Genomic DNA, 14443 nt, shown 5'->3' with positions numbered 1-14443 from the left:
AAGTGATACTTGCAGTTCAGTAAAGTTTTACTGATTGATCATGCACATGGTTGAGCTCCATAATAACTGGAATTTTTCCTTTTTATCCTTTTCAGGCAGCACTTTTAAACATCGTATTAAGAGATTCATTTGCAGCTCCCGAAAAAGATATCTTCCTAGCCTTGTTAAACTGGTGTAAGCATAATTCAAAGGAGAATCATGCTGAAATCATGCAGGCTGTCCGTTTGCCTCTGATGAGCCTCACTGAACTTCTGAATGTCGTGAGGCCTTCGGGACTATTGTCTCCTGATGCCATTCTGGATGCTATTAAAGTTCGATCAGAGAGCCGGGACATGGACCTCAATTACAGAGGCATGCTTAGTAAGTACCTATTTATGCTAATCTCACCAAGAAGTTTTGTTTGCATCCTGTGACAGGCCCAGCTACAAAACTCTAGCTACAAAACTGTAGTTCAGGTAAACATGGTATGTGTCAATCTGAGAACATAGAGCTCTGCTTCCTGTGGAATGCCTTTCCGACTCCTTCTCCTGCTAATTCCTCCTGAGATTGCTTAGCCTCTGTAGACCACAAAATAGGTATTTCTTGCCATTTGTGGACAAATTTCTCCAGCCACTCCCTAGAATGTCAAAAGTTAGATACTTTCTCATGTTAAGACCTTTCCTCCTTTCCTCCATCAAATCAGTACTGAGTACATGCTATATGCTTATTATTATTTTAGGTGCCATGAACACGGAGATTCTAAATAAAAATAATAATGGGTAACACTTGCATAGCATTTCCAATACTTATGTGGTATTTTTCTTATTAATAAAACTAATAGCAATGAACACTTATGAAGTGCTTATATATATCAGTAACAGTCCTACATGATGATTTAATTCTCACAATAACCCTTTGAGATAAAAACCTATTTTTTTTCCTATTTATTTATTTATTTTAAGTGAAGATAATACAATTCTTTTTATTTAATTTTTTAATTTAATTTTTATTTTTTTATACAGCAGGTTCTTATTAGTTATCCATTTTATACATATTAATGTATATATGTCAATCCTAATCTCCCAATTCATCACACACACACACACACCCTGCCACTTTCCCCACTTGGTGTCCATACGTTTGTTCTCTACATCTGTGTCTCTATTTCTACCCTGCAAACCGGTTCATCTGTACCAGTTTTCTAGGTTCCACATACATGCGTTAATATACAATTTTTGTTTTTCTCTTTCTGACTTACTTCACTCTGTATGAGAGTCTCTAGATCCATACACGTCTCTACAAATGACCCAATTTTGTTCCGATTTATGGGTGAGTAATACTCCATTGTATACATTTACCACATCTTCTTTATCTGTTAGTCTGTCGATGGTCTTTTAGGTTGCTTCCATGACCTGGCTATTGTAAATAGTGCTGCAATGAACATTGGGGTGGATGTGTCTTTTTGAATTATGGTTTTCTCTGGGTGTATGCCCAGTAGTGGGATTGCTGGGTCATATGGTAGTTCTATTTGTAGTTTTTTTAAGGAACCTCCATACTGTTCTCCACAGTGGCTGTATCAATTTACATTCCCACCAACAGTGCAAGAGGGTTCCCTTTTCTCCACACCCTCTCCAGGATTTGTTGTTTGTAGATTTTCTGATGATGCCCATTCTAACTGGTGTGAGGTGATACCTCATTGTAGTTTTGATTTGCATTTCTATAATAATTAGTGATGTTGAGCAGCTTTTCATGTGCTTCTTGGCCATCTGTATGTCTTCTTTGGAGAAATGTCTATTTACATCTTCTGCCCATTTTTGGATTGGGTTGTTTGTTTTTTTAATATTGAGCTGCATGAGCTGTTTATATATTTTTGAGATTAATCCTTTGTCCATTGATTCGTTTGCAAATATTTTCTCCCATTCTGAGGGTTATCTTTTCATCTTGTAGTTTCCTTTGCTTTGCAAAAGCTTTCAAGTTTCATTAGGTCCCATTTGTTTTTCTTTTTATTTCTGTTACTCTAGAAGGTGGATCAAAAAAGATCTTGCTGTGATTTATGTCAGAGTGTTCTATGTTTTCCTCTAAGAGTTTTATAGTGTCCAGTCTTACATTTAGGTCTCTAATCCATTTTGAGTTTATTTTTGTGTATGGTGTTAGGGAGCACTCTAATTTCATTCTTTTACATGTAGCTGTCCAGTTTTCCCAGCACCAGTTTTTGAAGAGATTGTCCTTTCTCCATTGTATATCCTTGCCTCCTTTGTCATAGATTAGTTGACCATAGGTGCGTGGGTTTATCTCTTGAGCTTTCTATCTTTGTTCCATTGATCTATGTTTCTGTTTTTGTGCCAGTACCATATTGTCTTGATTACTGTAGCTTTGTAGTATAGTCTGAAGTGAGGAAGTCTGATTCCTCCAGCTCCATTTTTTTCCCTCAAGACTGCTTTGGCTATTCGGGGTCTTTTGTGTCTCCATACAAATTTTAAGATTTTTTGTTCTAGTTCTGGAAAAAAATGCCATTGGTAATTTGATAGGGATTGCATTGAATCTGTAGATTGCTTTGGGTAGTATAGTCATTTTCACAATATTGATTCTTCCAATCCAAGAACATGGTATATCTCTCCATCTGTTGGTATCATCTTTAATTTCTTTCATCAGTGTTTTATAGCTTTCTGCATACAGGTCTTTTGTCTCCTTAGGTAGGTTTATTCCTAGGTATTTTATTCTTTTTGTTGCAGTGGTAAATATGACTGTTTCCTTAATTTCTCTTTCAGATTTTTCATCATTAATGTATAGGAATGCAAGAGATTTCTGGTGCATTAATTTTGTATCCTGCAACTTTACCAAATTCATTGATTAGCTCTAGTAGTTTTCTGGTGGCATCTTTAGGATTCTCTATGTATAGTATCATGTCAGCTGCAAACACTGACAGATTTACTTCTTCTTTTCTAATTTGTATTCCTTTTATTTCCTTTTCTTCTCTGATTACCATGGCTAGGCCTTCCAAAACTGTGTTGAATAATAGTGGCGAGAGTGGACATCCTTGTCTTGTTCCTGATCTTAGTGGAATTGCTTTCAGGTTTTCACCATTGAGAATGATGTTTGCTGTGGGTTTGTTGTATATGGCCTTTATTATGTTGAGGTAGGTTTGCCTCTATTCCCACTTTCTGGAGAGTTTTTATCATAAGTGGGTGTTGAATTTTGTCAAAAGCTTTGTATTCATCTATTGTCCTATAGTTTTTCTCCTTCAGTTTGTTAATATGGTGTATCACATTGATGGATTTGTGTATACTGAAGAATCCTTGCATCCCTGGGATAAATCCCACATTGTCATGGTGTATGATCCTTTTAATGTGTTGTTGGATTCTGTTTGCTGATATTTTGTTGAGGATTTTTGCATCTATATTCACCAGTAATAATGGTCTGTGATTTTCTTTTTTTGTAGTATCTTTGTCTGGTTTTGGTATCAGGGTGATGGTGGCCTTGTAGAATGAGTTTGGGAGTTTTCCTTCCTCTGCAATTTTTGGAAGAGTTTGAGAAGGATAGGTGTTAGCTCTTCTCTAAATGTTTGATATAATTCACCTGTGAAGCCATCTAGTCCTGGACTTTCGTTTGTTGGAAGATTTTAAATCACAGTTTCAATTTCAGTGCTTGTGATTGGTCTGTTCATATATTCTATTTCTTCCTGGTTCAGTCTTGGAAGGTTATACCTTTCTAAGAATTTGTCCATTTCTTCCAGGTTGTCCATTTTATTGGCATAGAGTTGCTTGTAGTAATCTCTCATGATCCTTTGTATTTCTGCAGTGTCAGTTGTTACTTCTCCTTTTTCATTTCTAATTCTATTGATTTGAGTCATCTCCCTGTTTTTCTTGATGAGTCTGGCTAATGGTTTTTCAATTTTGTTTATCTTCTCAAAGACCCAGCTTTTAGTTTTATTGATCTTCGCTCTTGTTTTCTTTGTTTCTGTTTCATTTATTTCTGCTCTGATCTTTATGATTTCTTTCCTTCTGCTAACTTTGGGGTTGTTTTTGTTCTTTTTTCTCTAATTGCTTTAGGTGTAAGGTTAGGTTGTTTATTTGAGATATTTCTTGTTTCTTAAGGTAAGATTGTATTGCTTATTATAAACTTCCCTCTTAGAACTGCTTTTGCTGCATCCCATAGGCTTTGGTCATCGTGTTTTCATTGTCATTTGTTTCTAGGTATTTTTTGATTTCCTCTTTAATTTCTTCAGTGATCTCTTGGTTATTAAGTAGTGTATTGTTTAGCCTCCATGTGCTTGTATTTTTTACAGATTTTTTCCTGTAATTGATATCTAGTCTCATAGCATTGTGGTCGGAAAAGATACTTGATATGATTTCAATTTTCTTAAATTTACCAGGGCTTGATTTGTGACCCAAGATATGATCTATCCTGGAGAATGTTCCATGAGCACTTGAGAAGAATTTGTATTCTGTTGTTTTTGTATGGAATGTCCTATAAATATCAAGTCCATCTTGTTTAATGTATGATTTAAAGCTTGTGTTTCCTTGTTTATTTTCATTTTGGATGATCTGTCCATTGGTGAAAGTGGGGTGTTAAAGTCCCCTACTATGATTGTGTTACTGTCGATTTCCCCTTTTATGGCTGTTAGTATTTGCCGTATGTATTGAGGTGCTCCTATGTTGGGTGCATAAATATTTACATTTGTTATATCTTCTTCTTGGATTGATCCCTTGATCATTACGTAGTGTCCTTCTTTGTCTCTTGTAACAGTCTTTAAAGTCTATTTTGTCTGTTATGAGAATTGCTACTCCATCTTTCTTTTGATTTCCATTTGCATGGAATATCTTTTTCCATCTCCTCACTTTCAGTCAGTGGGTGTCCCTAGGTCTGAAGTGGGTCTCTTGTAGACAGCATATATATGGGTCTTGTTTTTGTATCCATTCAGCCAGTCTGTGTCTTTTGATTAGAGCTTTTAATCCATTTACATTTAAGGTAATTATCGATATGTATGTTCCTATTCCCATTTTCTTAATTGTTTTGGGTTGTTATTGTAGGTCTTTTCCTTCTCTTGTGTTTCCTGCCTAGAGAAGTTCCTTCAGCATTTGTTGTAAAGCTGGTTTGGTGGTGGTGAATTCTTTCAGCTTTTGCTTGTCTGTAAGGTTTTTAATTTCTCCGTCAAATCTGAATGACATCTCTGCTGGGTAGAGTAATCTTGGTTGTAGGTTTTTCTCCGTCATCACTTTAAATTATGTCCTGCCACTCCTTCTGGCTTGCAGAGTTTCTGCTGAAAGATCAGCTGTTAACCTTATGGGGGTTCCCTTGTGTGTTATTTGTTGTTTTTCCATTGCTGCTTTTAATATTGTTTCTTTGTATTTAATTTTTGATAGTTTGCTTATTATGTGTCTTGGCGTGTTTCTCCTTGGATTTATCCTGTATGGCACTCTCTGTGCTTCCTGGACTTGATTAATTATTTCCTTTCCCATATTAGGGAAGTTTTCAACTATAATCTCTTCAAATATTTTCTCAGTCCCTTTCTTTTTCTCTTCTTCTCCTGAGACCCCTACAATTCGCATGTTGGTGCGTTTAATGTTGTCCCAGAAGTCTCTGAGACTGTCCTCAGTTCTTTTCATTCTGTTTTCTTTATTCTGCTCTGCAGTAGTTATTTCCACTATTTTATCTTCCAGGTCCCTTATCCGTTCTTCTGCCTCAGTTATTCTGCTATTGATTCCTTCTAGAGAATTTTTAATTTCATTTATTGTGTTGTTCATCATTGTTTCTTTGCTCTTTAGTTCTTCTAGGTCCTTGTTAAACGTTCCTTGTATTTCCTCTATTCTATTTCCAAGATTTTGTATCATCTTTACTATCACTATTCTGAATTCTTTTTCAGGTAGACTGCCTATTTCCTCTTCATTTGTTTGGTCTGGTGGGTTTTTACCTTGCTCCTTCATCTGCTGTGTGTTTTTCTGTCTTCTCATTTTGCTTAACTTACTGTGTTTGGGGTCTTCTTTTCTCAGGCTGCAGGTTCATAGTTCTTGTTGTTTTTGGTGTCTGTCCCCACTGGCTTAGGTTGGTTCAGTGGGTTGTGTAGGCTTCCTGGTGGAGGGGACTTGTGCCTGTGTTCTGGTGGATGAGGCTGGATCTTGTCTTTCTGGTGGGCAGGTCCACGTCTGGTGGTGTTTTTTGGGGTGTCTGTGGCCTTATTATGATTTTAAGTAGCCACTCTGCTAATGGAATAGGTTGTGTTCCTGTTTTGCTAGTTGTCTGGCATAGGGTGTCCAGCACTGTAGCTTGATGGTAGTTGAGTGAAGGTGGGTCTTGGCGTTGAGATGGAGATCTCTGGGAGATTTTCGCTGTTTAATTTTACATGGAGCTGGGAGGTCTCTTGTGGACCAGTGTCCTGAAATTGGCTCTCCCACCTCAGAGGCACAGCCCTCACGCCTGGCTGGAGCACCAAGAACCTTTCATCCACATGGCTCAGAAGAAAAGGGAGAAATAATAGAAAAAAAGAAGGAAGGTAAAATAAAATAAAATAAAGTTATTAAAATAAAAACTATTTATTAAGGAAAAAATTTTAAAAAGTAAAAAAAAAAAACTAAGAAAAACCGGACGTACAGAACCCTAGGACAAATGGTAAAAGCAAAGCGTATACAGACAAAATCACACACAGAAGCGTACATATACACACTCACAAAAAGAGAAAAAGGGAAAATATATATATATCTTTGCTCCCAAAGTCCACCTCCTCAATTTGGGATGATTTGTTGTTTATTCAGGTATTGCACAGATGCAGGGTTCATCAAGTTGACTGTGGAGATTTAATCCGCTGCTTCTGAGGCTGCTGGGAGAAATTTCCCTTTCTCTTCTTTGTTCGCACAGCTCCCGAGGTTCAGCTTTGGATTTGGACCCACCTCTGTGTGTAGGTCTCCTGAGGGCGTCTGTTCTTCACTCAGACAGGACGGGGTTAAGGGAGCAGCTGATTCGGGGCCTCTGGCTCACTCAGGCTGCGGGGAGTGGGGGATACAGATGCGGGAGAGCCTGCGGCGGCAGAGGCCAGTGTGACGTTGCAACAGCCTGAGGCGCACCGTGTGTTCTCCCGGGGAAGTTGTCCTTGGATCACGGGACCCTGGCAGTGGCGGGCTGCACAGGGGAGGTGTGGAGAGTGACCTGTGCGTGCACACAGGCTTCTTGGTGGTGGCAGCAGCAGCCTTAGCGTCCCATGCCCGTCTCTGGGGTCCGCGCTGATAGCCACGGCTCGTGCTCTTCTCTGGAGCTCGTTTAAGCGGTGCTCTTAATCCCTTCTCGTGCACCAGGAAACAAAGAGGGAAGAAAAAGTCTCTTGCCTCTTTGGCAGCTCCAGACTTTTTCCTGGACTCCCTCCCGGCTAGCTGTGGTGCACTAGTCCCTTCAGGCTGTGTTCACGCAGCCAGCCCCAGTCCTCTCCCTGGTATCTGACCGAAGCCTGAGCCTCAGCTTCCAGCCCCCGCCCGCCCCGGCGGGTGAGCAGACAGGCCTCTCGGGCTGGTGAATGCGTGTCGGCACCGATCCTCTGTGCGGGAATCTCTCCGCTTTGCCCTCCGCACCCCTGTTGCTGCGCTCTCCTCCGTGGCTCCGAAGCTCCCCCCTTCCGCCACCCACAGTCTCCGGCCACGAAGGGGCTTCCTAGTGTGTGGAAACCTTTGCTCCTTCACAGCTCCCTCCCACTGGTGCAGGTCCCGTCCCTATTCTTTTGTCTCTGTTTTTTTCTTTTTTCTTTTGCCCTACCCAGGTACGTGGGGGAGTTTCTTGACTTTTGGGAGGTCTGAGGTCTTCTGCCAGCATTCAGTAGGTGTTCTATAGGAGCTGTTCCACATGTAGATGTATTTCTTATGTATTTGTGGAGAGGAAGGTGATCTCCGCGTCTTACTCTTCCACCATCTTGAAGCTCCTCCCCTAATTCTTCTAGGTCTTTGTTAAAGATTTCTTGCAACTTCTCGATCTTTGCCTCCATTCTTTTTCCAAGGTCCTGGATCATCTTCACTATCATTATTCTGAATTCTTTTTCTGGAAGGTTGCCTATCTCCACTTCATTTAGTTGTTTTTCTGGGGTTGTATCTTGTTTCTTCATCTGGTACATAGCCCTCTTCCTTTTCATCTTGTCTTCCATTCTGTGAATGTGGTTTTTGTTCCACAGGCTGCAGGATTGTAGTTGTTCTTGTTTCTGCTGTCTTCCCTCTGGTGGATGAGGCTATCTAAGAGGCTTGTGCAAGTTTCCTGATGGGAGGGACTGGTGGTGGGTAGAGCTGGGTATTACTCTGGTGGTCAGACCTCAGTAAACTTTAATCTGCTTGCCTGCTGATGGGTGAGGCTGGGTTCCCTCCCTGTTGGTTGTTTGGCCTGAGGCAACCCAATACTAGAGCCTACCCAGGCTCTTTGGTGGGGCTAATGGCAGACTCTCGGAGAGCTCATGCCAAGGAGTGCTTCCCACAACTTCTTCTGCCAGTGTCCTTGTCCCCACGGTGAGCCACAGCCACCCTCTGCCTCTGCAGGAGACCCTCCAACCCTAGCAGGTAGGTCTGGTTCAGTCTCCTATGGGGTCACTGCTCCTTTCCCTTGGTCCCGATGCACACACTACTTGGTGTGTGCCCTCCAAGAGTGGAGTCTCTGTTTCCCCCAGTCTTGTCGAAGTCCTGCAATCAAATCCCGCTAGCCTTCAAAGTCTGATTCTCTAGGAATTCCTCCCTCTGTTGCCAGACCCACAGGTTGGGACGCCTGCCGTGGGGCTCAGAACCTTCACTGCAGTGGGTGGACTTCTGTGGTGTAAGTGTTCTCCAGTTTGTGAGACACCCACCCAGCAGTTATGGGATTTGATTTTATTGTGATTGCGCCCCTCCTACCGTCTCATTGTGGCTTCTCCTTTGTCTTTGGATGTGGGGTATCTTTTTTGGTGAGCTCCAGTGTCTTCCTGTCGATGATTATTCAGCAGTTAGTTGTGATTCCGGTGCTCTCGCAAGAGGGAGTGAGACATGTCCTTTTACTCCGCCATCTTGAACGAATGTCTGAACTTGTTTTAGACTTACTGAGTTTGAGAGTTTCTGGGGTATCTAAATTCTAAGTTCTGTCTCATGTTAGTCATTTCCCTGAGTGATCTTTTCCTTGTCCATGACTTCAGACACTCTTTTGAAATACTGATTGATCTTAAATAGGTGTCCTTAGCCTGGACTTCTCTCCTGACTCATCAGATTTAGATTTCTTTTCATTGGGCATAGAAGAAAAAGCATAGGTTTTGGAGCGAGACAAATTTGACTTCAAGTCCTGAATTAGTCACTTACTAGTTGCATGACCTGGTGTTAAATCACATAAGGAATTTTACCTTTAGTTTTATACCTTTGCATATTGTTATGAGAATTACTCGAAGTAATGTGTGCAAATAATGTGTGTAAGCTCAATACTGTAGGAAACCATTGTTATATTATTATTTTGTGTTCTTCCTCATCTCTGTATGTCTGTGTAGGAGGTATCACATTGATCACATTTTTTAAACCTTTTCATTTACTTGTTTTAGATCCTTGAAGGCACACTGATCTTTGTATCCTCAACATTCAACACACTGGGTAGTCTGTAGATGATACTTGATGAATGAATGCAATGAGAATTGTCTGAAAGCAGTGGAAGCATATTACTGGTGTTCAGGAAGCAGTCAAAGCTGGTGGTAAAAGAACTGAAACCTGGGCTAGAGTATAGAGAAAGAAGTGAAAATCAAAGTCTGAGACTTGGAGGAGACTTATGACCAGGGGCTGAAGGTAAAGAAGGAAGAATTAGAGGTAGGAAGAAAATTGGGATAGGGTTACGGAAGCCAACAGAGGAGAGAGCGTTGCTATGGAGTGGGTGGTCAGTGGTATCTGGTGATGCTGGGAGGGCAAGAAGAATGAGAATGGAGAGAAAAATTTTGGATATAAATTGTCGTGAGTTGGTTAGTAGTCTGGACAGAAGCTTCACTAAACAGGGAATTAGGCCATGGGTTTGAAAATTATAGTAAATACAATGTGTTGACTATCTGATGTGTGAATTGGAATAAAGGTAGTAGAGAAATAGCATGGTAGCTAGAGGGAATGGGTCAGGAGAGGTTGGAGAAGAGATTAGAGATGCTAGAGGGTGATGCTGGTTGAGGGTCAGCCTTCGGTAAAGGTAGGAGGGTAGAGAGGGGAGAAGTAACAAGATGAGTAATATAGTTTTAGCCTTTGTAAATCTTAATTGTTGGATCCTTTCTTATATAAGCTCCTTTTTTCCCCTTCTTGCCCTAGTTTTGATTCGAGGTGTTGATAGGGCCTCAGAACTGGTTTAGTTATAAGGATAAGTTTGGGACATTGCAGCAGAACTGAGGAGAAGCTTTGGACATTTCATGTAGTTACTGGTAGCTTGGAATTGATCAGCTGGTCAGTATAGGTGTCAGACCTGGGTTACTATAGACCCATGAAATTACCGTGAAAGGGAGTAATTAACCAGTTGAGGACCCCTCAGTTCTGGAAGGATATGCTGCTCATAAATGTTAAATTCTTCATTTTGGAATAATTTAGTGGAAGCTCAAGGAGGAGATTATACAAATGCTTGAGAATCTTTTATGTAACTTATAAACTCGAGAAATTATTAAGTAGCAGACTGTTTTTCTACCTTTTTAATTATATGAATAGTAAAACTAATAATAGAAATAACTAAGGAAGCATATCACTTTCCTCTCAGACCCTAAAAAATATTTATTCAGACATTCATGCCATTTTTAAAAAATCAGATTTCTTCACAGTTAGGGAAAAAGGGGTCTAAAATTTCAGAACTGTTCCTTAGCTGATGGTCTGGAAGGATAGTTCTGCTTATTTTGAAATTATTGATGAGATTTATCTGTTTCTTTGTTCTTCCCTGGGTATAGGTTCTGAGTCTTTGGGGACTTTTCATGAAACATTGAGAGGTTCTATCTTGGGACTAGGGAATTAGTATCTAGGGGCATAAATACTAAATCTTTTTTTTTTTTTTTTTTTTTTGTGGTACGCGGGCCTCTCACTGCTGTGGCCTCTCCCGTTGCGGAGCATAGGCTCCGGACGCGCAGGCTCAGTGGCCATGGCTTATGGGCCCAGCCTCTCTGCCACAACTACTGAGCCCACGTGCCACAACTACTGAAACCCATGTGCCTAGAGCCCATGCTCCGCAACAAGAGAAGCCACCGCAATGAGAAGGCTGCATACCACAGCAAAGAGTAGCCCCTGCTCGCCACATCTAGAGAAAGCCTGTGCGCAGCAGGGAAGACCCAATGCAGCCATAAACAAACAAACAAATAAATAATAAATAAGTAAATAAAATTTGTCTCATCTATCACATAAAGACAGTAATAGCAGTGAACCGTTAATACTTTGAAAACTCTTTGACTCTATTAGTATTCTGTCTTCCCAGTTGTAGTTTTTAGTATCTTTTAGTATCTTCATCTGTAAACTAGGGGGTTCACAAGTCATCTCTGCTGAGGATTCACAAATCACAAATTTGAAGCTTTTCTTTGCTTACTTATAAAGTGCTTCATCTCTAGATTGGAGGCACCAGGAGGGCACAGCCTATCTCTCTCACAGGGTACCTGGTACAGAATGGGTCTTCAGTAAATGTTTTTTGACTAATTTAATTCTTATAGAGTACTTTGTAGACTTTATTTTTTTATTTTTTTATTTGGTTGCGCTGGGTATTAGTTGTGGCTCACCAGCTCCCTAGTTGCAGTAGGTGGGCCCCTTAGCTGTGGCATGCACGTGGGATCTAGTTACCTGACCAGGGTTCAGAGACCTGGGCCCCCTGCGTTGGGAGCGCAGAGTCTTAAATACTGCACCACCAGGGAAGTCCCATGGTACTTTAGCATATATTATTTATAGTGTAATTTTTACAGTAGCCCTGTGGGTGGGTTGGGTAAAATATTATTATTTTTAGATGAGAAAACAGATTCATAGAGACCAAGAGGCCTCATCAGGGATAATAAGTGGTAGAGCCTGAGTCTCAAACTTAGGTTTTCTCATTTTAAGTCCAACTTTCTAAAAAAAAAGCTATAATAGACTGTTTCTTTCCTTTGGGTCCTAAGTAACCTTAGAGGGAAGGGACTAGTAAGAGGGAAAAAGTATGGTCTTCCCATCAGAAACCCTTTATGAAGGTAGTAGCAGGGCAGGGCCCCTGGAAACAGATTGCATGTGTTCTGATAGCACCTCAGCTCCTTGCTGGCTGTACGGCCTTGGGCAACAAAGTCCATTTAACCTTTCTCTGCCCCCACTTTCCCATCTGTGAAATGGATATAATAGTAGTCCTACACTCAAAGGATTATTATGAGGAGTAAGTCAAAGGAATTAATAAAGTTTGTTAAATAAATGAAAAATAAATATGAAGAATATGTGTGATTTTCATGAGCTAATAGAACGTAGAACGTTATAAACTGAGCACTTAGGCCTCTGGTGGTAAGAAGTTGATCATGACTAAGTTTTGTTTTCATTTGGTTTGGTTATCTCAGTTGCCGTAGTCTTTTGAAGGTTAATTAAACTTACCCCAACCCCCACTTTTCAGCTTCATTTTTAAATCATCTTTCCCTGTCTTCATTTGAAAAAAAGTTTCTAAACCCACATTTGCCAAGAAATCTACGATGATGAATTACTTACTCCTTTTCCCTAAGAGCCTAATTATAGCTCATACTTTCCCCTATTCAAATCACACAGCCAAGATGTACATATTCTGTGAGAATTCAGCATTTATTTACAGTCTGTAAACTTGCTTAGTTTTATGTGTGCTTTTATACATATTTTGTAATAATACTGGCAATCTTTTTTTTAGAGCTTACTCTGTGCTTTGCAAAGATCATCTCATTTAATCCTTAAACAAAAACACCTGGGAGATGTTGCCCTATTGAGAAATTGACGTTCAGAGAAAGTGACTTCCCCAAATTGATACCATCTGGTTAAAGGTGGCACCATTATTTAAACTCTGACTTTGAATCTCAGGCTCTTAACATCTACTTTATGCTGCCTGTTGTCTCTCCATGGAGAGTGTCAGTTTTAGAATGTTAGTACCTGGAAGACAGGTTCTAGATCTGTGAAGCAAAATTTGCAGAGGACTTCAGAGTCCCAGGAACAATTGACTCTTAGTACATCTAGTGTTGGAGAGGGGAGGGGGGTTAATTATAATCATAGTATTAATTTTTTTTTTTTGCGGTACGTGGGCCTCTCACTGTTGTGGCCTCTCCCATTGCAGAGCACAGGCTCCGGACGCGCAGGCTCAGCAGCCATGGCTCACGAGCCTAGCCGCTCCGCGGCATGTGGGATCCTCCCGGACCGGGGCACGAACCCGTGTCCCCTGCATCGGCAGGCGGACTCTCAACCACTGCGCCACCAGGGAAGCCCCATAGTATTACTTTTGATGACAGACTGATTTTTTTTTTTGAATTTTTATTTTTAAAAATATTCAAGTGAAGTAAAAATATATCTTCTTTTAAACATATTCTTGGTTTTTAACTAATTGTTTCAGCACATCCTTGTATGACTAACAGCTCCGCTGTATTGGGGTCTTTCTCTTTCTGTTTTATAAGATGTATGACCTGTTTGCTTTGCTTTTATACTTCGTGCTCAGTCCAGATGGCAGGTACAGGTCATTTTACATGCTAGTTTTGTCCAGTAGATATTAAATTAAAGCTACTAATAGAATTAACTCAGTAGAGCTGGTTTGTTTGTCCTAGAACATGTTTTTTTCTAGTATTTACAACTTTTTCTTAGTAGTCTTAGTCCCAGGTACTTTGTGGCTGTGATGATGTCATTAAATTTCAACTGTGGTGGTATCTTAATCCTCACAGACACTCCATATCTCGTCTCTCTCGTTAAATTAAATGCATATACTAGCATCAACTAAAATGCTAGAATTTTATCTTTTTTCCCAAAATACGGAAAATTTCATAAGTAACCATTAACCTTACTTCTTCTATTTTTAACTGTAGTACCAGAAGAAAACATTGCAACTATGAAATATGGAGCCCAGGTGGTAAAAGGGGAGCTGAAGTCTGCCTTATTAGATGGTGACACTCAAAATTATGATTTGGATCATGGATTTTCTAGGCACCCAATTGATGATGACTGCCGTTCTGGCATCGAGATTAAGCTAGGTCAGCCGTCCATTATCAATCATATACGGATACTCCTGTGGGACCGAGATAGCCGGTGAGTCATTAGCATGACTTGGAGAGAAACTGACATGTCTGATTGAGATGGCCTAACTTTGTGGTCATCTGCTTTGGCTTAAGAGATTTGCTGGTTTATATCTTTGTCATCACTTTGCTATTTCTCTTGAAGTTTAGTTTTGGGGGAAGAATTAAAGGGTGCGTTTCTTTAAAAAATAACATTTTTTGCTTTTTTCTGCTTATAAAAGTAATGAATATGTGTTTATTGTGGAAAACAGAAAATGTAGAAAAGCACAAAGAAGAAAATAAATATTGCTAGTAATCTCACTGCCTATT

General features: G+C 40.2%; 1 protein-coding gene across 2 annotated transcripts in view; it reads left to right on the top strand.

Moving 5' to 3' along the window:
- BTBD9 (BTB domain containing 9) overlaps positions 1–14443 on the top strand; it is a 416792-nt gene that overhangs the window by 41438 nt on the left and 360911 nt on the right. For both annotated transcript variants that reach the window (XR_009565720.1, XM_030870842.2), the window contains exons 4-5: positions 96–360; positions 13928–14147. Coding sequence is in view for 1 of the 2 variants with exons in the window: in XM_030870842.2 (XP_030726702.1) it covers positions 96–360; positions 13928–14147 (485 nt within the window). In the remaining variant the exon portion in view is untranslated. The remainder of the gene's footprint in view (positions 1–95; positions 361–13927; positions 14148–14443) is intronic.

Source organism: Globicephala melas, chromosome 11, assembly GCF_963455315.2.
Source record: "Globicephala melas chromosome 11, mGloMel1.2, whole genome shotgun sequence".
NCBI lineage: Eukaryota > Metazoa > Chordata > Mammalia > Artiodactyla > Delphinidae > Globicephala > Globicephala melas.
This window is presented reverse-complemented; position numbering and strand designations above follow the sequence as displayed.